Source organism: Oryx dammah, unplaced genomic scaffold, assembly GCF_014754425.2.
Source record: "Oryx dammah isolate SB20612 unplaced genomic scaffold, SCBI_Odam_1.1 HiC_scaffold_28, whole genome shotgun sequence".
NCBI classification, from domain to species: domain Eukaryota; kingdom Metazoa; phylum Chordata; class Mammalia; order Artiodactyla; family Bovidae; genus Oryx; species Oryx dammah.
This window is the reverse complement of record NW_024070212.1, coordinates 55,523,082-55,545,680: the sequence shown is the minus strand read 5'-3', so window position 1 is coordinate 55,545,680 and position 22,599 is coordinate 55,523,082. Positions and strand designations below refer to the sequence as shown.

Genomic DNA, 22,599 nt, shown 5'->3' with positions numbered 1-22,599 from the left:
ATGATCCAGCGGATGTTGGCAATTTGATCTCTGGTTCCTCTGCCTTTTCTAAAACCAGCTTGAACACCTGGAAGTTCACAGTTCATGTATTGCTGAAGCCTAGCTTGGAGAATTTTGAGCATTACTTTGCTAGCATGTGAGATGAGCACAACTGTGTGGTAGTTTGAGCATTCTTTGGCATTGCCTTTCTTTGGGATTGGAATGAAAATTGACCTTTTCCAGTCCTGTGGCCACTGCTAAATTTTCCAAATTTGCTGACATATTGAGTGAAGCACTTTCACAGCATCATCTTTTAGGATTTGAAATAGCCCAACTGGAATTCCATCACCTCCACTAGCTTTGTTCATAGTGATGCTTTCTAAGGCCCTCTTGACTTCACATTCCAGGACGTCTGGCTCTAGATGAGTGATCACACCATCATGATTATCCGAGTTGTGAAGATCTTTTTTTGTACAGTTCTTCTGTGTATTCTTGGCACCTCTTCTTAATTACTTCTGCTTCTGTTAGGTCCATACTATTTCTGTCTTTTATTGAGCCCATCTTTGCATGAAATGTTCCCTTGGTATCTCTAATTTTCTTGAAGAGATCTCTAGTCTTTCCCATTCTGTTGTTTTCTTCTATTTCTTTGCATTGATTGCTGAAGAAGCCTTTCTTATCTCTCCTTGCTATTCTTTGGAACTCTGCATTCAGATGCTTATATCTTTCCTTTTCTCCTTTGCTTTTTGCATCTCTTCTTTTCACAGTTATTTGTAACTCCTCCCCAGACAGCCATTTTGCTTTTTTGCATTTCTTTTCCATGGGGATGGTCTTGATCCCTGTTTCCTGTACAATGTCACGAACCTCAGTCCATAGTTCATAAGGCACTCTATCTATCAGATCTAGTCCCTTAAATCTATATCTCACTTCCACCGTATAGTCATAAGGGATTTAATTTAGGTCATACCTGAATGGTCTAGCAGTTTTCCTTACTTTCTTCAATTTAAGTCTGAATTTGGCAATAGGAAGCTCATGATCTGAGCCACAGTCAGCTCCCAGTCTTCTTTTTGCTGACTGTATAAAGCTTCTCCATCTTTAGCTGCAAAGAATATAATCACTCTGATTTCAGCGTTGACCATCTGGCGATGTCCATGTGTAGAGTCTTCTCTTGTGTTGTTGGAAGACGTGTTTGCTATGACCATTGTGTTCTCGTGGCAAAACTCTATTAGCCTTTGTCCTGCTTCATTCTGCATTCCAAGGCCAAATTTGCCTGTTATCCCAGGTGTTTCTTGACTTCCTACTTTTGAATTTCAGTTCCCTTTAATGAAAAGGACATCTTTTTTAGGTGTTAGTTCTAAAAGGTCTTGTAGATCTTCATAGAACCATTCAACTTCAGCTTCTTCAGTGCTACTCGTTGGGGCATAGATTTGGATTACTGTGATATTGAATGGTTTGCCTTAGAAACGAACAGAGATCATTCTGTCATTTTTGAGATTGCATCCAAGTACTGCATTTTGGACTCTCTTGTTGACCATGATGGCTACTCCATTTCTTCTGAGGGATTCCTGCCCACAGTAGTAGATATAATGGTCATCTGAGTTAAATTCACCCATTCCAGTCCATTTTAGTTTGCTGATTCCTAGAATGTCAACATTCACTCTTGCCATCTCCTGTTTGACCATTTCCAATTTGCCTTGATTCATGGACCTGACACTCCAGGTTCCTATGCAATATTGCTCTTTACAGCATCGGACATTGCTTTTATCACCAGTCACATCCACAACTGGGTATTATTTTTGCTTTGGTTCCATCCCTTCATTCTTTCTGGAGTCATTTCTCCACTGATCTCCAGTAGCGTGTTGGGCACCTACCGACCTGGGTAGTTCATCTTTCAGTGTCCTATTTTTTTTTTGCTTTTTCATACTGTTCATGGGGTTCTCAAGGCAAGAATACTGAAGTGGTTTGCCATTCCCTGCTCCAGTGGACCACATTCTGTCAGACCTCTCCACCATGACCCACCCATCTTTGGTGGCCCCACACAGCATGCTTAGTTTCATTGAGTTAGACAGGCTGTGGTCCGTGTGATCAGATTGGCTAGTTTTCTGTGATTATGGTTTCAGTGTGTCTGCCCTCTGATGCCGTCTTGCAACTCCTACCATCTTATTTGGGTTTCTCTTACCTTGGACGTGGGGTATCTCTTCACGGCTGCTCCAGCAAAGCGCAATCACTGCTCCTTACCTTGGATGAGGGGTATCTCCTCATGGCCGCCCCTCCTGACCTTGAACGTGGTGACCTTGAACGCTCCTCTCGGCCCTCCTGCACCTGCCCCCATTGCATACATATACTGTATCTTTTTTATCCAGTCTTTTCTCAATGGCCATTTGTGTAACTTCCATGTCTTGCCTACTGTAAACAGTGCTGCTATGAGCATTGAGTTGCAAGTATCTTTTTGAATTATGCTTTCCTCCAGATATATGCACAGGAGTGGGACTGCAGGATCATATGGTAAGGGTATTTTTAGTTTCTTAAGGAACCTCCATACTGTTCTCCATAGTGACTGTACCAATTTACATTCCCATCAACAGTGTAATAGGGTTTCTTTTTCTCCATACTTTCTCCAATATTTACTGTTTGTAGACTTCTTGATAGCCATTCTCTCTACACACACACACACACACACACACATATCCATCCCTATATTAATGAAGTCTACTTGCAGACAGGTAGAACTAAGACAACTGACTCAGACAAGGTGATCAATAAATATTTTTAGAATAACAGTACAGGGAACATTAATAGTATTTTCATTTATCAGACATAACTAAAATCCTACATTAACTATTTTTCCTTTTTACTTTTCAGAAAGATTTTTTTTTAAGTTTCCATTTTAGATATAGTTTTTTTCATCATGTAGGCAAGGTTTCATATGCAGGAAACATTTTGTATTTAATTCAATTTCCTATATACCTTCCTTATCTATACTGACAGTTAGGCCAGGAACCAGGAAATAAGGTAAAAATCCTGATGACTCACAAAATTGTTAGGAGGTACTATTCTCAACATGGCTATTAACTTCAGAATTGAGCGTCAATCAAATTTGCTATCAATGTACAGAGTTTATTGCCTAGCTTCCTTGTTTGTTTTAGTTTTTTTTGTTTTAATGATGGATAGTATGAGGATCAAATTTGCTAATATAACATGACCTAGTTGTCTAGTTAGCTTTCTGTTTTGTTACAGGATAGTATAATATCTATGTGGAAACAGGTATCAAATATGCATACCTGGTAGTGAATCAGCAGTCCTGAATAATAAACAGTGACAAAGGTAACCAAGAGTAATGAAAAGAAGCTCCTAAGTACTAGGGTCCACTCAGTTTCCTCATCTGAGAATGAGGTTAGAGAAGTGCTGTGAGCAACCCCATTGATTAGCAACAACAAAAATAATAAAATAATTGTTACCAAATTAAATATACATATATATAGAATTTATATATACATATTATTTGTAAAGTCTAATGACATGTATACACTTATATACCATTTCATGAACTATAAATAGGCACTGACTTTCTAGAAAGCAATTGGCAATGTCAAAAGGCATAAAAATCTCCCCTTGACACATTAGTTTACAAACAGTATCTATCATAAGGAAATAAATAAACTTGCCAACAAAGTTTTTCACAGCAGCATTCTCTGAAAGACACCCAAATTGGAAATAATATCAATGTAATAGTAAATTTTATTGTATTCATGTGATGAAATTTTACTTTATCATTTTGCTTTATGAAATATTGATATAAATATGCTTTAAAAATACATATCCTCTCACTAGTAATGAAACATTGGCCAAGTTATCTCTCTGTACTAAAGCTTCTTTATATGTGATATAAAATGAAAATATCATAGGACTGATGTGAAGATTAACTGAACAAGTATAAGAAGAGTGGTTAGAATAGGGTCCAGCACAGAAGAATCACTAAGTCAATATTCATTATCTCATCAGTTACATCATCATCTTCATTCTCATTCCAAAACAGTCTTTTGGTAGAATGCTCATAATATGTCTATTTTTGAAAGGTTTACAAAATTGAAAATTTGAAATGAGGAAAATGGAGAATATACAGTTCTGCTGTATATGGACAACATCTTAGCAGTGCTTTCACTTCTGGCCACTGCACACAATTCTACAGAGATTAGCAAATTTCCAAGAACCTTGTATTGGTCTCCAGAGTGGTGCCCAAAGTTGATCTACAGAATGATGGTCCTGAGTGTGCAACTAAACTAATTCTGATATGAAATCAGAGATGTCACAGAAAGGCAAGCTCAAACACACTCAAAGAGGACAAGTAAATGAGCTTTCTTCTATCCCTGGTGGCTCAGATGGTAAAGAATCCGCTTGCAATGTGGGGTGGGTTTGAACCCTGAGTTGGGAAGATCCCCTGGAGGAGGGTATGGCAACCCACTCCAGTATTCTTGCCTGAAGAATCCCCATGGACAGAGGAGCCTGGCGGGCTACAGTCCATGGTGTTGCAAAGAGTTGGACATGACTGAGCAACTAAGCACACACACAGCAAATGGGTTTTCTTCTCTCTCTTTTCCCATAACAGATTACCATATTAATTTATCTGAAATTGATTTCTAAAAAAAAATTAAATATGGCACTTCCCTTCTGTGAAAGTATTTGTGTGCCTCAATAAAAATTTGTCCTGTGGGTAAAGACTGGAGTACATGAACCTGGTGTCCACTGGAAGACATTCATTAAAGACTCTTGACACCTGCACTGACTCTTGTGCCCCATTACATTACCCAAGTTATCTTCAATATATTCTATTCAATATATTCTCTTTTAGAAAGAAAGGCCTGAAAAGAGTTAAAATTAAGTTTTCAAACTAAATGAATTAGGCTCTGGTTATCTGGGAAGTTTAATGACAGTACATATTCCTGATTGTTGCCAGATAATCAAGGCTTTCAGACACCAATATCAAGTAGTATCAAAGAATATCAGATGAACTGAGCCTAGCTCTTCCAGAATAGCCTATATAGCAGCCTAATGCATTCGCCAGCCAGGATTTTTTCACCTTGGGACCATCTCAGACTTTAGGAAATCATCCCCCAGATATTTTCAGAATCTGACCTAGGTATACAAAGTTGCCAGCAAAACTAATTCTGTCTTCGTTCCTGGATAATATACAGTAGGGCTGGTTTTGAGTTCTCTTCGGGCTACTCCATTGTCGTGCTATGTGAGATGTACCTAATATCCTTCAAATGAACAAACATATAAATAGATTTAACTAACTTATGTGAGTTGGTTTTCTATCACATGCAACCAGAGTCCTGTTTAAAGTACTCATACAATATAATTAACACTTCAGAACACAATCTTTTTAGAGCTTAAAAAAAAAACATTCATTGTAACCTTTGTACAAGAACCTACTTACTAAATTTTTGTTTCTTAACTATTGCTCTAACAATATCTAAAACCTAGAATATAATATTTGTTGACTTGAATTCATTTTTCATTGAGCACAATTTGTACTCTATAATAGTCACTGTGCTTTAGTCTGGAATTACATGGTCCCTGCTCTTCCAGAGGTTTACGATTTCGTTAAGGAGACAAAGTGATTTCAGGTGATATAATACAATGTCATGTAATTATAGGAGTATAAAGGAGAAAATGTAAACATTTCTAAGCTGGAAGAGGAGAGGGCAAGTAATTGAGGACTAAGAAGGTAATAAGAAAGTAGCTAAGCCACAGAGGAAGCCTTTGAATAAAATGCCACAGATCTTGGACTTTAACCTATAGCCAATGGGGAAACGGTGATTAAAAAAAAAACTGCAGCCGGATTTGATCATGTTTTATTGAGAAAGACTGTGTGCAGAATACATTGGGAGGAATTAGTGTAAAGACAAGGGGTTCTGTTAGGACAGAGATTGTGTCTCTGAACCTGTAAATTATTGTACAAAGTTATAATGAGGTAAAATAAAGTCATTCAGGGCCAACTGATTTTGTCTTTTTCATTACTTGTTGCAAATTTCCTACCTTTGTTACATGTTCTTTTACATGTAAATAATTTTGGAATAACTACAAAATATATTGAGAAATTGAGGTACAGAAGGGTCAAGTAGTTTAACCAAATTCATTCACATAATGGTAAAGCTAGGGTTTAAACTCAAACAGTACAGTTCCAAACCCTTATATTCTTAACTGCTTTGCTTATGGCTGCTTCACAAGATAAGAGCTCTAGTATCTATAGCTTGGAAAAGGAATATATATGCATATGGATTTGAATACGCATCTCAATAAACTTGAGTCCCCTTAGAGTCTTAATCCACAGGTTGGAAACCACTCTCCTTTGATTTGGAAATCACTCTCCTTTACCTAGCATGGCCATTAATATGTTCAAGTTCACATCTCCATATTAGAAACATTTGAAATCTCAGAGTCCCACTTTTATATAGTTATAAATATAAGTGATAACTGCTTGAAAGTGAATATTCTAAGTATAAAATAATTCTGAGTCATTTTAAAGAGAATCTATCAATCAGAGGAAAGCACAACTGTTCTTTCCACCAGAGCAAGTAAATGAGGTCTAGCTAGGTCTTTGTATTAGATTTCTAATAAGAATCACAGATACAGGCCATTTTCTACCTCTGTGATCCTGGCTTCTATTTCAAACACAATTCTGGTATTTGTTCTTCTATTGTAAAATAATAAAGGACAATTAAATTAAAATGAGAGAAAATAAAACACTAAAATCCTATCCATTCTTTATGACTCATGAGTCATTCCCTAACTCATCTCTAGGACTGAATCAGAGTATTTTACTCCTTCTTCTGTGCTATCTCGTGCTTTTATTACAGTGTTTGTCAGACTGCATTATAGACCTTCACAGATCAGCCTCCTTCACTGAATTATAGATTCCTTAAGAGTAAGCACTTTTTTTATCTTCTGAGCTTATCAGGAAGCAAATACTCCACAAATATCCAAGGCACTAGTCTAAAGACTATATGAAGTGTCATATAATATGTTTTGCCCGGAAAAGATTTCTTGCTCTCCCCAGTCACTGAAATGTAGACTTCTTGATTAGGAGAAGAAAACTGTAAAATATATGATAATTTGTGTTTTACACTAGACTTTGTATCATTTCTTTTTGTATTCTCCCACAGATGGAGGGGCTGACTATGAGTTGGCTTCCTTACCAGGGGAAATTATGTATCCTTGAGGAGTACAGCATAGGGGTTATGAATATGCCTTGGGAATCAGACCAGGGTTTCAGCTTGGTTCTGACACCTACTGGCTGTGTGACCTTGAGGATCATAAAGGCTCAGCTTTCTCATTTGTAAAATGAGAAATGGTATCTACTCATAAGTTCTTGTGAGGATTCAGTGAGTTAATAGATTTAAAGAATATCACATAGTGCTTGGCATATAGGAAGTGTTTAATAAATAATATTTGAGAAATTAAGTCACAATACTCTATCTTAGAATGGATTCACCAAAATTAAACCCTGAGACAAGACTTTATATACAAGCAATTTATTAAGGAACTTCTCAAAGAAAACAATGGAAAAGGAGGAAAGAAAACAAAAGAAGGAAAGATGAAGTCAAGTAGGATGTTGGTTACAGCCCTGTGGAGATTTTTTAAGGTTGTTTCCACAGGGAACTCTAATATCCAAGTTACGTCTTAGAACTTGTCCCAACTTGAAGCAAAGGCGCTCAGATTTCACAGTCCCTACACTTGTCAGTCACTGGCTAAGGACCACCCGGGAGGATGTGAGCTACCAATGGCTCTCTGCATAAACAGATAAGAAGCTCCCTAGCCTGAGGACCGTCCTCCAGAGAAGAGTTGCCAGTGTGAGCGACTGAGAAAAGTCCCCTGACACAGAGAAAAGAGGTATACAGGAACAGTAAAACAGCAAGAGGAGATGGGGCAGAGCACCAACAGGGTCCACCACCATAGTCCATTGTGTAACCAAACGGGCAAAATATAGCTACCCATGACATGATGTAGAGACAAGAGATATAAGTTCAAATCCCATGTTCTTCCTTCTATGGGCTTATTATTCAGAAAATTTACTTTACATCTCTGGTCTCTGTTTCACCATTTGTAGAAGGAGGAAGATAATAGGATACCTGTCTTATGACTCAATTTGCTATACAGCCGAAACTAACAACATTTTAAACCAACTATACTACAACAAAATATTTTTTAAAAAATAAAAATTTAAAGTTAGTGATTATGAAAACTAAATGAATTAATGTAAAGTAACAATAAGAGTATCTGACATGGATGCTCAATAAATATTAGTTCTCCCTGATCCTTACAGGATCCCATATATATATAAGAATGGATTATAGAGATCTTTATGAATAGATGAATCTGTGAGTACTTGCTCCTGGCATAAAATTCTTTGGACAAACTTTCAGTGTAATGCAATTTTGCTCAAAGGATTTTTTTTTTTTTCTCTTTGTGGTTCATCCAATTCTGATTACACAATGAGAAAGTCTTTAACTTAGGAATCTTTAACTTACAAAATTTCTGTAGCATCTGTTAACTTTACAACTCCTAAAAAGAAACAGGTACCTTGAGTTCAGGGGTACAGCTGGTATAATAAATAGCAATAGCAGTGGCAGCCAGGGGGAATAAGGAGGGACTGGCTCAGTGTTGGGAGCAGGAAGCCATGAGAAGAGGTCACACTGGGCAAAAGTCAGATGTTCCGGCTGGAGTTTTGCTACTAAGTCACTAATCTTCCTAGGGCATGTGTTGTCATCCATAATATCAGTGGTTGAACTGGATGGTCTCTCAGGTCTTCCAGCACTAAAATTGTATTATGAAGCTATTCAAAACCTCAACCCCTAAATTCTGAAATTGAGAGAATTCTCTGTGTAGAAAACCAGGTTATTAATCAAAGGGTACAGAAATTCAGAGAAGGGAATTGACAGGAGCCATTGGTCAGGGAAACCTTCATAGGTAGCAGAATTTAAGCTAGATATTGATTAATTAGAAAAATGAATGTGGTCAAGTGGAAAGTACCATAGTGGAAAGTAAAGGTGATTTTTCACAAAGTATGCAAGAGAAATATTTATTACTGGTGGTATTAAAAGATAAAATTGAAACTGTAAATTGACCAGATTCTGATATATTCTAAATAGCAAGTCAAGGCTTGTGCCAGTCTGAAGGTAACGATATTCTCTTGAAGAATTGGAGAACGGAAAGATGACATTGTATGTGGGACAACTGATGTGCAAGAGGAACTGGAGCTGGAAAATCTAGTGACTAAGGATTTGGTAAGAAGGCTGCCTAACTGCTTGATTATGAAATTAAAAATCTTTGAAAATAGGGTTTTACACCATATGGCTAGCACTATAGAGGCTAGTTGAACAAGGTCTAGTTCTCTAACAATGAGAGAAAATAAAACCACCTCTGACTATCTAAGGGTTTCCCCTGGCGACTCAGATGGCAAAGCGTCTGCCTGCAATGTGAGAGAGGGTTTGATCGCTGGGTCGGGAAGATCCCCTGGAGAAGGAAATGGCAAACCACTCCGGTACTCTTGCCTGGAAAATTCCATGAACAGAGGAGCCTGGCAAGCTACAATCCATGGTGTTAGAGTCCGATAGGACTAAGCAACTTCACTTTCACTTTCTGTCTGTCTGTCCCCATAGGAAGAACCTGCTGGAAAGTAGACTTCGTTTTCTTTATATAAGACTATATAGCTCTTACATGGCAACCCACTCCAGTATTCTTACCTGGAGAATCCCACGGACAGAGGAGCCTAGCAAGCTACAGTCCATTGGGTTGCAAAGAGTCGGACATGACTGAGTGAGTGACAATCACTCATTCATTCATCTTTAACAGGCTTAAATGTACAAGTTTGGGAACAGCAGCAGGAGAGAGCTAAAGTACTACTTTGTAGAAAAGAGAAAAATATTTGCAGTTCCAGGAATTTAACAGTCCTGAAAGGAAAAAGTGAGAATAAGCAGAGAATGAGAAAAGAAAGGGGAAAGCTGGTCACTAAGTAGGAAGAAGGGCCAATAGGAAACCTTATTGGTGGGATGTTCCAAGAAACTATAAATATGTGATTTTATACTGTTTCCTATTTAACTAATATTTTGGGCTTTTAAATCACAGACATATACACAAAACCCCCAGCCTCGGACACGACTGAAGCGACTTAGCAGCAGCAGCAGCAGCATAGGAGTTAGAAAATCAAAATATTGGCTAGATCAATGGCAAAACTGGACTAAGAAATATGATTTGACCTGAAGAAACAGTTGGGATTTCTAATGCTTCTTTCTAGGTCTAGAACTCAGAACATACTCCCTCTATTATTCCAAAACATAGTTTGAAAAGCTGGTACTTATCTAATTAGGTACAGAGGGAACCGCAAGCTCTCATAAATTGTGTGCTAGCAGTAAAGAGAGATTGATTTCCAGATCTGGCTCTAGAAGGCAGGAAAGGATTCTGACCAATGTGTGCTTAGCACAAGTAATCTAGAACAGAATATACACAGTGCAATCCACACTTCCAATATACATAGGAAGATGCACAAAAGGAGGAAGAAACAATATCAAAGGAGGAATTCCAACCTATTTATACCCTAAATTCTGTGTTATTAGTGGAGAACTCATTACCTTCAGGAAATTTCTTAAGGGGGAGTAACTCAGTTTTACAATTCAGAAAGAAACTTTTCATTTTTTAAAAATGAAGATATTACAAACATCATTCCTTCAAGGAAATCAAAAGTGAAATCATAGACTGTACGCCTGCCTCAGTAATGCCAATCCAAATCCTCTTTTCATAAGGAAAGAAGCTGGCTGTTACTGCCTTACCATGTGACTGACCCATGATTTAAAAATCCCTTGACAAGAGATCCTGTGCCACTATGGCAATCAGAAATCTGACTCTCCCTGGAGAATTCAGTGTTACTCACCTAAACTCCCCCAAAAAGGAGAATCTGGGATGGAATGTTAAAAAGAAAAAAAGAACATAAAATTAATATCTCATTTTCTTAACTTGGCATATTGATTCCCCCTGTGAGGAGTGGAAGAGACTTATGCTATTTTTGATAAATGTAAAATAGCAAGGAGAAACATGTTTGTTTGCTTTATGGCTCTTGGAAAACAGTGTTACTCATTCAAATGTGAATTCACCATGATTTTTGGCAGCCAATAAAATACCTACTTGGGACAGAAAGAGAGTAGAATAGGGAATTATTAACACAGTAAATGTAAGTTTTCTAAATGCTCACTCAAACGTTGATACTATATAATAGAAACTGTTACCAACTGGAATCTATTATTAATCAAATTCTACCAACTGTTTTCCCTTTGGGTTATTATGTGAAAACTAAACTTAATAAAACCCTGTATTTTGAAGCTGAATAAAGTTTTTCATGCATAATAAAAGTATTATATAAAAACAATTCATAGCAATTATATTTGAAAATTTTTAACAATTTTTAATATTGCATATATCAACCTGAAAGTGAAAAGTGAAGTCACTCAGTCACGTCAGACTCTTTGTTACCATGTTCATGTACCCATTCTACTATTTTCTTAATATACCTTTAAATCAACTCACTTGAAAAAAAGGAAACAGTACTTGGCATCATTGTAACAGTAACAGCTGTGAAATCATAAGTTTTGATCTGTTGTTGTTGCTCAGTGGCTAAGTCGTGTCCAACTCTTTGTTATGTTGGGTAACAACTAAATTTTTTCTAAGCTCCTTGGTTCAGTAATAGACAAGGAAATCCAACCCTTCTAAGTGTCCTATAAGTTAGCCTCTTTCCCTAAGCATGATTTGATTTAGACCCATTTATCATGGCCTTTTCTGATTTTTGACCAGCCAGTCTCTGCCTCTAAAGCCCACATGAGGTTAAGCTGATGGAGACCTTTGAAGCTGGACCAACCAACTAGGAATCTGGAAGAGGCGGACTAGTTATGGAAGGGGATAGCTCTGAGATACCATCTTTACAATTATCATTCCCTCTTTACAACTAGCATTAGAAATTCAGCAAAGGAGATATATGGAAAAATAAGTCAGGGCATATAATCATCTTCATTTCCATGGTGGTCCTTTTTCAGGCTCTACAAAGCATCACTCCTTTCTGGGCTTCCAGGAACAAGTAAAAGGAGAATGTGATAAATATTTGTCTATTTTCATGGGGCATCATGTATCTAGTACTTGAAGGGAGCTTTTCCTAACACCTCTGGCAAAGATGAAGGATCTCTCTTTTTTTTTTTTTTTTTTTTTAATAGAAGGATCTCTTTTCCAACATTCTAGCCAAGAGTTTCCTGATTTTATTGAGGGAACGATGGCCTCTCCTGAAAATAAACTATATATCCCCCAAACTTTAGGGAGGATTTGAGCTCCCAGATTTCTCCAACATTTCAGAGACCTCAAACAAGTTTCTGTTTATGCACTGTGATATGTTTTTATTTGGGGTTAAAATGGTGGTCCTTCACTAATTCAGTCAGTCCATCAGTTAAAATCAGTTTCTTGAGCATTCTATGGGATGAGACCTTGCTCGGTGTGCTTGAAGCCCCTAAGCTAGAGTTCAGGGAGAGGCAGGGGAAGTAGGAAGTGAGGTCAGTGAGGAAACCAAGAAAGACTGCCTAGTATATATTTGTCAATACCAAGTCGGACACGACTGAGCGACTTCATTTTCACTTTTCACGTTCATGTATTGGAGAAGGAAATGGCAACCCACTCCAGTCAGTGTTCTTGCCTGGAGAATCCCAGGGATGGCGGAGCCTGGTGGGTTGCCATCTATGGGGTTGAGCAGAGTCGGACATGACTGAATCGACTTAGCAGCAGCAGCAGCAGCAGCAGTCTAATCCCTCCAGGTAATCACAATTCACCTGCAGTGGCTAGTATAGCAGCTCCACCCTGTATCTTGCATAAAATATTAATTCTATGAATGTAAAGTTATTTCATAATATTCCTGAATGAATGGAAGGAGGGTGTGAGATGCTCCCTAAGAGGTCAGAATCTGAACACATATGATAAAACTTATATCTTGATAAAAATCTTTTGCTTTTTCAGAATGTAGCACAGGTATCCTCCTACTTAAGCTCTTAATTTAAAGATATTTTTTATTATTTTATTTTCAGTTCTCTTCTGGATTTCTGATGAGTCCTGGCTCCTTTTCTTTAGGACTAGATATACTTAACTCATCATTATAATTCCTATCCTGACCCCCTTTTTTCATTAAAAAATTTATTATATTATTTGCCTTATAAGACAATATTGTCTTATTGTGGAGTATGAGAAAACTCTGGAGTAAGAATATTGGGTTCAAATACTGACTCTGCCATTCACTACCTATGTGATCTTGGCAAGGTATTAAAACTGTATGCCTCAGTTTCCCCAAGTATAAAATGAAAATAATATTCATACTTATGTTACAGAGTTGCAGTAAGGAGTAAGTGAAAGAATCTCTGCCCTGGTAAGTACTGAATAAATATTAACTATTAAGATGATTCACTCTGCCTCAATAATAACCAACACATACCATTCTTTTTTTTATATAATTGATTAAAAACAAATTCTATGCATTCTTTACTGGACAGGGCTTTAAAAACTTTAATAACTTTATTAAATTTCCCTCAATTTATCAGTCTTTAAAATACTTATAATTTTCAAAGCCATTTTACCTAATTTGACATTATTTACATTTAGTAATCTTAACATTCTCTTCTATTATTTTTACTGTTAGTAAATAATCTAAATAATAGTTAAATCAATGTAAAACTGAATTACAAAATTAGCATTTTTTTCTATTAATATCATGATGAAATTTTATTTATTGTCACACTGCACTCTTCAGAAAATACAAAGTATATGTCTATACTGAGGAAATTAGCCAGATTTAGAAAGCATAGAAAATATGTCCCAAAAGGAATGTGTGCAATGTATTTTATAAAATGTTCTGAACTCATCTATGATTCAGGTCATTTTACAGTAACATACAATAAAACAATTGTGTTATCTGAAGTCAAATATTTTCTCACATATGTAACTTTGACCTTTATACAGTCAAAGTCCCATAACTAGCCAACATTGATAATGTTCAGGAGTATATATACATATATATATATATGGAGAGATTAAAGGTGAAAGAAATGCCACTTGAACAACACTGGGGCCTGGACCAACTCAAGAAGAACAATGGGGTTATTCAGAAGTTTTGTCTTCCTCTTAATGTTATACCTGCTGCAGGGGTCCAATACTTCCCTTGTTCGGCTGAATAACAATGGCTATGAGGGAATTATCATTGCTATAGACCCCGCTGTGCCAGAAAATGAAACACTAATTGAAAAGATACAGGTAAGAAAGTAATGGGCTTTCTTCTATTTGAATTGATAAGAAATATATATAGTAGTTAACAACTGCAATGGAAACTTCTCAGTAATCCAGGAAGTTTAAAAGCACCAAGGTGCAGTAAGAAAAAGAAAATAACTCTGGAATGGGCAGAGGAAACTGAAGGTTCCAGACAAGGTTCTACTCTGTCCCACCATAAAATCAAAGACAAGGCATGGGGCCTCCCTGATCCTCCATTTCTCCATCTGTAAGTTAGCAAATGGACTTGTATGTTCTTTAAACAATGATTTACTGAATGCTTGCTATGGCACGACAGGAGAGAGAGCAGCGGGTCTTTTTTAAAACTCCTGATCTCATGAAGTATATATTTTCTTCAGATGATACAGGTAATAAAAACATGTCAATGTATAGCAGGTTCATGGTAGTAAGTTGCTATGCAGTAAAATAAACTGGCAGAGGGGATAGGCAGTGATGGTGGGGCTAGGATAAGGGGAGAATGCAGGCTACTGTTTCATGCAGGGTAGTCAGGGAATGTCTCACTAGACATAACATCTGGGTGGAGACCTGAGATGAGTGAGGGGAGAGTCCACTGACAACCCTGGGAGTGGGCACTGGGTGCAGCAGCATGGAGATGAGAATATGCTTGATGTGACCAAGCGAGGAAGAGTGGGGGAGAGCTGAGGTGGCGAGGTAGCAGGGCCCAGACCACTGGAAAGATCTGGACTTTCGCTTTGAGTGAAATCAGAATCCATAGAAGAGGAGGTGTGCTCGCTTGTGCTGGTTCTGGACTCATTCTGTCTGCAGTGTTGAGGAAACACTGTAGAGGGTTTTCCCACGTCACTCATCTTGTATAAGCTCTGTTAGAACACAAAAGTATTGAGGGATACTCTGTAGGGAGCTGTTGGGAGTGAGAAACGACAGTGGCTATGAACAGGGATATTGTGGTAGACGTCATTAATGTGGTGTGATCTTATCATAGACAAGTTTGCTAATGATTTAGATGTGTGGGGTAGGGGAAGGGAAGGGGGAAAAATTAAAGTCACAGAAGACTTCAAGGGTTTTGGTCTGAACACTTGGAAGGGTGGTATTATCACTGATTGAGAAGGGAAAGACGTAAGTGGAGAAAATTTGGTGGCTGGGAGGTCAGAAGTTAGTTTGCAAAATTTTGAATTTGAGATGCTTTTGCCATTTCTTTCTCTAGGGGTCTTCTCGACCCAGGGATCCAACCTGAGTCTTTATGTCTCCTGTATTGACAGGCAGGTTCTTTACCACTAGCGCCACCTGGGAAGCCCATTAGATATCCATATGGATGCAGATATGAACCTGAATTCAAGGAGGAAATCTAGGGAGAGATAAAAACTTGGGAGTCATCAGTGTGTAGATGAGATTTCAAGCCATGAGAGTAACTGAGTTCACTCAGAAGAGTGGGTAGACAAGAGAAAGTTTCCAGGACTGAACCAAAGACTCTTATATCTATTGTTTCATCCAACTTTAACGTTCCATGTAATAAAGAGACTGGTGTTACAGCCATGTAAATTAATTCTCCCTGTCACTCACCTCAACATTTACTAATTCCTTATATTTAACTCCATCACTATTGTTTCCTTAAGTTCTCACTTTCTGCTTTCCCCATGGGTGTTCTTATCCGTCAGAAGCCGATGAGCTTGACGTGAGTGGTGAGCAGGTGATATTGTGGCTGTCATTTATCATTCATTCTGTATAATCTTAAGCACAGCAGTATTTACTTACTGGCACATTTTGAATTCCAGGAAAATACAAAGATTAATTTACTGATGAACACAGGCTCGAGTAGTTAATATAGTTGATTGTGAATGATAGCTTTTTAGTATCTAGTTGATCAGTATCAAAACTAACTGAAGCTCAGGAAACAGTATTTGGAAGAATTGTTTGTAGGGGCAAAACATTTGTTAAAATGGTTCTCTATTGAATATAAAAGTTCAATGTTTAGCAGACATTCCCAGATTAGAAGAATGTTTTCTGGCATTCTCTGAGTCTTCTACAAAGTCCTTATATTGATATTTTCAGACAACCTTGTGAAATACTCTCATCCACATTATATAGAAGGGAAAACTGGGATTTGGAAAAGGAAATAATTTTCCCAAGGTCAAGTTAAATCAGAGCTGAGATCCTCCACATGGGTTTTGAAGGCTGATAGATCTGGATTTGAGATCCATTTTATACAAGACAACAAAAATCGCTCTTTTTGTAAAGGGTGAACAGTGAACATACTCTTATTCTTGGGATACTATCTGACCATAGTAAGATATGTTGAATTGATTCATAATTTATGACCTGAGCTTCAATTGTCAACTTTCCTTATTCCTTTTATTCATGTGTCTTTTGGGTTGAAGAATACTTTTTTTAAGAACATTAATATCTTAATCTTCTTTGATCCAACTAGGATATTATAGTAATTCTGAGAAGGAATTTAGATGGAATATTATAAAATTCTGCATGGAAGCCTCTGAAAATCATTATTAGCCACCCCAGCAGGCCCCAAGCTATCACAGTCATCTGATATAGGGTATTTGAAATCCCTCCATGACTTTATAAACATACCACTACCCAAGACAACTATATAGCGTTACAAGACTATAAAATAAATTGAATCCCGTGGACTTGTATAATTCGCAGCCCACAAAACTGTATGCAGTGATCTTATTTTCCCAAACTGTACTGCAATTCAATTTACTATATGCCAGATACACTCAAAAGGACAGAGAGAGTCATCACTTTAAGCAGAAAACAACTGATTGAGATCTAAATTGAGATCCAAAACAAAAAGAGAGGAGAGACATTCTTGGGGAACTTCCTTAGGTAGAAAATTATTTCATCTGCTTTAGGCCAGTGATGAAGTAATCTTCAGTCTAATTAAGGAGATCTCTGAAGTCCTCTTCCAAACTCCTACCCAGTCCTCTGGATCTTCAGTTTTCTGTACCCTAGCTTCTGACTGATTCCTGGCTCAGAACCCAGTTTGCTTGCTGGTTATCAGCACATGTGATCCTCTGTTTCCTTTTTTTTTTTTAAATTTATTTATTTATTTTTAATTTTTACTTTACAATTCTGTATTGGTTTTGGCATAGATTGACATGAATCCACCACAGGTGTACATGCGTTCCCAAACATGAACCCCCCTCCCACCCCCCTCCCCACAACATCTCTCTGGGTCATCCCCGCGCGTCAGCCCCAAGCGTGTCATATCCTGCATCAGACATAGACTGGCATTTCGATTCTTACATGATATTATACATGTTTCAATGCCATTCTCCCAAATCATCACACCCTCTCCCTCTCCCTCTGAGTCCAAAAGTCCGCTATACACATCTGTGTCTTTTTTGCTGTCCTGCATACAGGGTCATCATTGCCATCTTCCTAAATTCCATATATATGTGTTAGTATACTGTATTGGTGTTTTTCTTTCTGGCTCACTTCACTCTGTATAATCGGCTCCAGTTTCATCCATCTCATCAGAACTGATTCAAATGTATTCTTTTTAATGGCTGAGTAATACTCCATTGTGTATATGTACCACAGCTTTCTTATCCATTCATCTACTGATGGACATCTAGGTTGTTTCCATGTCCTGGCTATTATAAACAGTGCTGCGATGAACATTGGGGTACATGTGTTTCTTTCAATTCTGGTTTCCTCTGTGTGTATGCCCAACAGTGGGATTGCTGGGTCATAAGGCATTTCTATTTGCAATTTTTTAAGGAATCTCCACACTGTTCTCCATAGTGGCTGTACTAGTTTGCATTCCCACCAACAGTGTAGGAGGGTTCCCTTCTCTCCACACCCTCTCCAGCATTTATTGCTTGCAGATTTTTGGATCGCAGACATTCTGACTGGTGTGAAGTGGTACCTCATTGTGGTTTTGATTTGCATTTCTCTAATAATGAGTGATGTTGAGCATGTTTTCATGTGTTTGTTAGCCATCCGTATGTCTTCTTTGGAGAAATGTCTATTTAGTTCTTTGGCCCATTTTTTGATTGGGTCGTTTATTTTTCTGGAATTGAGCTGCAGGAGTTGCTTGTATATTTTTGAGATTAGTTGTTTGTCAGTTGCTTCATTTGCTATTATTTTCTCCCATTCGGAAGGCTGTCTTTTCACTTTGCTTATGTTTTCCTTTGTTGTGCAGAAGCTTTTAATTTTAATTAGATCCCATTTGTTTATTTTTGCTTTTATTTCCAGAATTCTGGGAGGTGGATCATAGAGGATCCTGCTGTGGTTTATATCAGAGAGTGTTTTGCCTATGTTCTCCTCTAAGAGTTTTATAGTTTCTGGTCTTACATTTAGATCTTTAATCCATTTTGAGTTTATCTTTGTGTGTGGTGTTAGAAAGTGATCTAGCTTCATTCTTTTACAAGTGGTTGACCAGTTTTCCCAGCACCACTTGTTAAAGAGATTGTCTTTACTCCATTGTATATTCTTGCCTCCTTTGTCAAAGATAAGGTGTCCATATGTGTGTGGATTTATCTCTGGGCTTTCTATTTTGTTCCATTGATCTATATGTCTGTCTTTGTGCCAATACCATACTGTCTTGATGACTGTGGCTTTGTAGTAGAGCCTGAAGTCAGGCAAATTGATTCCTCCAGTTCCATCCTTCTTTCTCAAGATTGCTTTGGCTATTCGTGGTTTTTTGTATTTCCATACAAATCTTGAAATTATTTGTTCTAGTTCTGTGAAAAATATCGCCGGTATCTTGATAGGGATTGCATTGAATTTGTAAATTGCTTTGGGTAATATACTCATTTTCACTATACTGATTCTTCCGATCCATGAGCATGGTATATTTCTCCATCTATTAGTGTCCTCTTTGATTTCTTTCATCAGTGTTTTAAAGTTTTCTGTATATAGGCCTTTAGTTTCTTTAGGTAGATATATTCCTAAGTATTTTATTCTTTTTGTTGCAATGGTGAATGGAATTGTTTCCTTAATTTCTTCTTCTACTTTCTCATTATTAGTGTATACGAATGCAAGGGATTTCTGTGTGTTGATTTTATATCCTGCAACTTTACGATATTCATTAATTAGCTCTAGTAATTTTCTGGTAGAGTCTTTAGTGTTTTCTATGTAGAGGATCATGTCATCTGCAAACAGTGAGAGTTTTACTTCTTCTTTTCCAATTTGGATTCCTTTTATTTCTTTTTCTGCTCTGATTGCTGTGGCTAAAACTTCCAGAACTATGTTGAATAGTAGTGGTGAAAGTGGGCACCCTTGTCTTGTTCCTGACTTAAGGGGAAATGCTTTCAATTTTTCACCATTGAGGATAATGTTTGCTGTGGGTTTGTCATATATAGCTTTTATTATATTGAGGTATGTTCCTTCTATTTCTGCTTTCTGGAGAGTTTTTATCATAAATGGATGTTGAATTTTGTCAAAGGCCTTCTCTGCATCTATTGAGATAATCATATGGTTTTTATTTTTCAATTTGTTAATGTGGTGAATTACATTGATTGATTTGCGGATGTTGAAGAATCCTTGCATCCCTGGGATAAAGCCCACTTGGTCATGGTGTACGATCTTTTTAATGTGTTGTTGGATTCTGATTGCTAGAATTTTGTTGAGGATTTTTGCATCTATATTCATCAGTGATATTGGCCTGTAGTTTTCCTTTTTTGTAGTATCTTTGTCAGGTTTTGGTATTAGGGTGATGGTGGCCTCATAGAATGAGTTTGGAAGTTTCCCTTCCTCTGCAATTTTCTGGAAGAGTTTGAGTAGGATAGGTGTTAACTCTTCTCGAAATTTTTGGTAGAATTCAGCTGTGAAGCCGTCTGGACCTGGGCTTTTGTTTGCTGGAAGATTTCTGATTACAGTTTCAATTTCCGTGCTTGTGATGGGTCTGTTAAGATTGTCTATTTCTTCCTGGTTTAGTTTTGGAAAATTGTATTTTTCTAAGAATTTGTCCATTTCTTCCAGGTTGTCCATTTTATTGGCATATAATTGCTGATAGTAGTCTCTTATGATCCTTTGTATTTCTGTGTTGTCTGTTGTGATCTCTCCATTTTCATTTCTAATTTTATTGATTTGATTTTTCTCTCTTTGCTTCTTGATGAGTCTGGCTAATGGTCTGTCAATTTTATTTATCCTTTCAAAGAACCAGCTTTTGGCTTTGTTGATTTTTGCTATGGTCTCTTTTGTTTCTTTTGCATTTATTTCTGCCCTAATTTTTAAGATTTCTTTCCTTCTGCTAACTCTGGGGTTCTCTAATTCTTCCTTTTCTAGTTGCTTTAGGTGTAGAGTTAGGTTATTTATTTGACTTTTTTATTGTTTCTTGAGGTATGCCTGTATTGCTATGAACTTTCCTCTTAGCACTGCTTTTATAGTGTCCCACAGGTTTTGGGTTGTTGTGTTTTCATTTTCATTAGTTTCTATGCATATTTTGATTTCTTTTTTGATTTCTTCCGTGATTTGTTTGTTATTCAGAAGCGTGTTGTTCAGCCTCCATATGTTGGAATTTTTAATAGGTTTCCTCCTGTAATTGAGATCTAATCTTAGTGCATTATGGTCAGAAAAGATGCTTGGAATGATTTCGATTTTTTTGAATTTATCAAGGTTATATTTATGGCCCAGGATGTGATCTATCCTCGAGAAGGTTCCATGAGCACTTGAGAAAAAGGTGAAATTCATTGTTTTGGGGTGAAATGTCCTATAGATATCAATTAGGTCTAACTGGTCTAATGTATCATTTAAAGTTTGCGTTTCTTTGTTAATTTTCTGTTTAGTTGATCTGTCCATATGTGTGAGTGGGGTATTAAAGTCTCCCACTATTATTGTGTTGTTGTTAATTTCCCCTTTCATACTTGTTAGCATTTGTCCTACATATTGCGGTGCTCCTATATTGGGTGCATATATATTTATAATTGTTATATCTTCTTCTTGGATTGATCCTTTGATCATTATGTAGTGGCCTTCTTTGTCTCTTTTCACAGCCTTTGTTTTAAAGTCTATTTTATCGGATATGAGTATTGCCACTCCTGCTTTCTTTTGGTCTCTATTTGCATGGAATATCTTTTTCCAACCCTTCACTTTCAGTCTGTATGTGTCCCTTGTTTTGAGGTGGGTCTCTTGTAAGCAGCATATAGAGGGATCTTGTTTTTGTATCCAATCGGCCAGTCTTTGCCTTTTGGTTGGGGCATTCAATCCATTTACGTTTAAGGTAATTATTGATAAGTATGATCCCGTTGCCATTTGTTTTATTATTTTGGGTTTGGGTTTATACTCCCTTTTTGTGTTTCCTGTCTAGAGAATATCCTTTAGAATTTGTTGGAGAGCTGGTTTGGTGGTGCTGAATTCTCTCAGCTTTTGCTTGTCTGTAAAGCTTTTGATTTCTCCTTCGTATTTGAATGAGATCCTTGCTGGGTATAGTAATCTGGGCTGTAGGTTATTTTCTTTCATCACTTTAAGTATGTCTTGCCATTCCCTCCTGGCCTGAAGAGTTTCTATTGAGAGATCAGCTGTTATCCTTATGGGAATCCCCTTGTGTGTTATTTGTTGTTTTCCCCTTGCTGCTTTTAATAGTTGTTCTTTGTGTTTGATCTTTGTTAATTTGATTAATATGTGTCTTGGGGTGTTTCGCCTTGGGTTTATCCTATTTGGGACTCTCTGGGTTTCTTGGACTTGGGTGATTATTTCCTTCCCCATTTTAGGGAAGTTTTCAACTATTATCTCCTCAAGGATTTTCTCATGGTCTTTCTTTTTGTCTTCTTCTTCTGGGACTCCTATAATTCGAATGTTGGAGCGTTTCATATTGTCCTGGAGGTCTCTGAGATTGTCCTCATTTCTTTTAATTCGTTTTTCTTTTTTCCTCTCTGATTCATTTATTTCTACCATTCTGTCTTCTATTTCACTAATCCTATCTTCTGCCTCCGTTATTCTATTATTTGTTGCCTCCAGAGTGTTTCTGATCTCATTTATTGCATTATTCATTGTATATTGACTCTTTTTTATTTCTTCTAGGTCCTTGTTGAACCTTTCTTGCATCTTCTCAATCCTTGTCTCTAGGGTATTTATCTGTGATTCCATTTTGACTTCAAGATTTTGGATCATTTTCACTATCAATATTCGGAATTCTTTCTCAGGTAGATTCCCTATCTCTTCCTCTTTTGTCTGGTTTGGTGGGCATTTCTCCTGCTCCTTTACCTGTTGGGTATTCCTCTGTCTCTTCATCTTGGTTATATTGCTGCGTTTGGAATGGCCTTTTTATATTCTGGTAATTTGTGGAGTTCTCTTTATTGTGGAGCTTCCTCACTGTGGGTGGGGTTGTATCAGTGGCTTGTC

General features: G+C 37.2%; 1 protein-coding gene across 1 annotated transcript in view; it reads left to right on the top strand.

Annotated features, from left to right (window-relative positions):
* The first annotated feature begins 14,128 nt into the window (after positions 1-14,128).
* The window catches only part of CLCA4 (chloride channel accessory 4), a 48,329-nt gene continuing 39,858 nt past the window's right edge, over positions 14,129-22,599 (top strand). Inside the window, exon 1 of the mRNA XM_040232401.1 lies at positions 14,129-14,304. Coding sequence (XP_040088335.1) covers positions 14,146-14,304 — 159 coding nt within the window. The 5' untranslated portion in view covers positions 14,129-14,145. The remainder of the gene's footprint in view (positions 14,305-22,599) is intronic.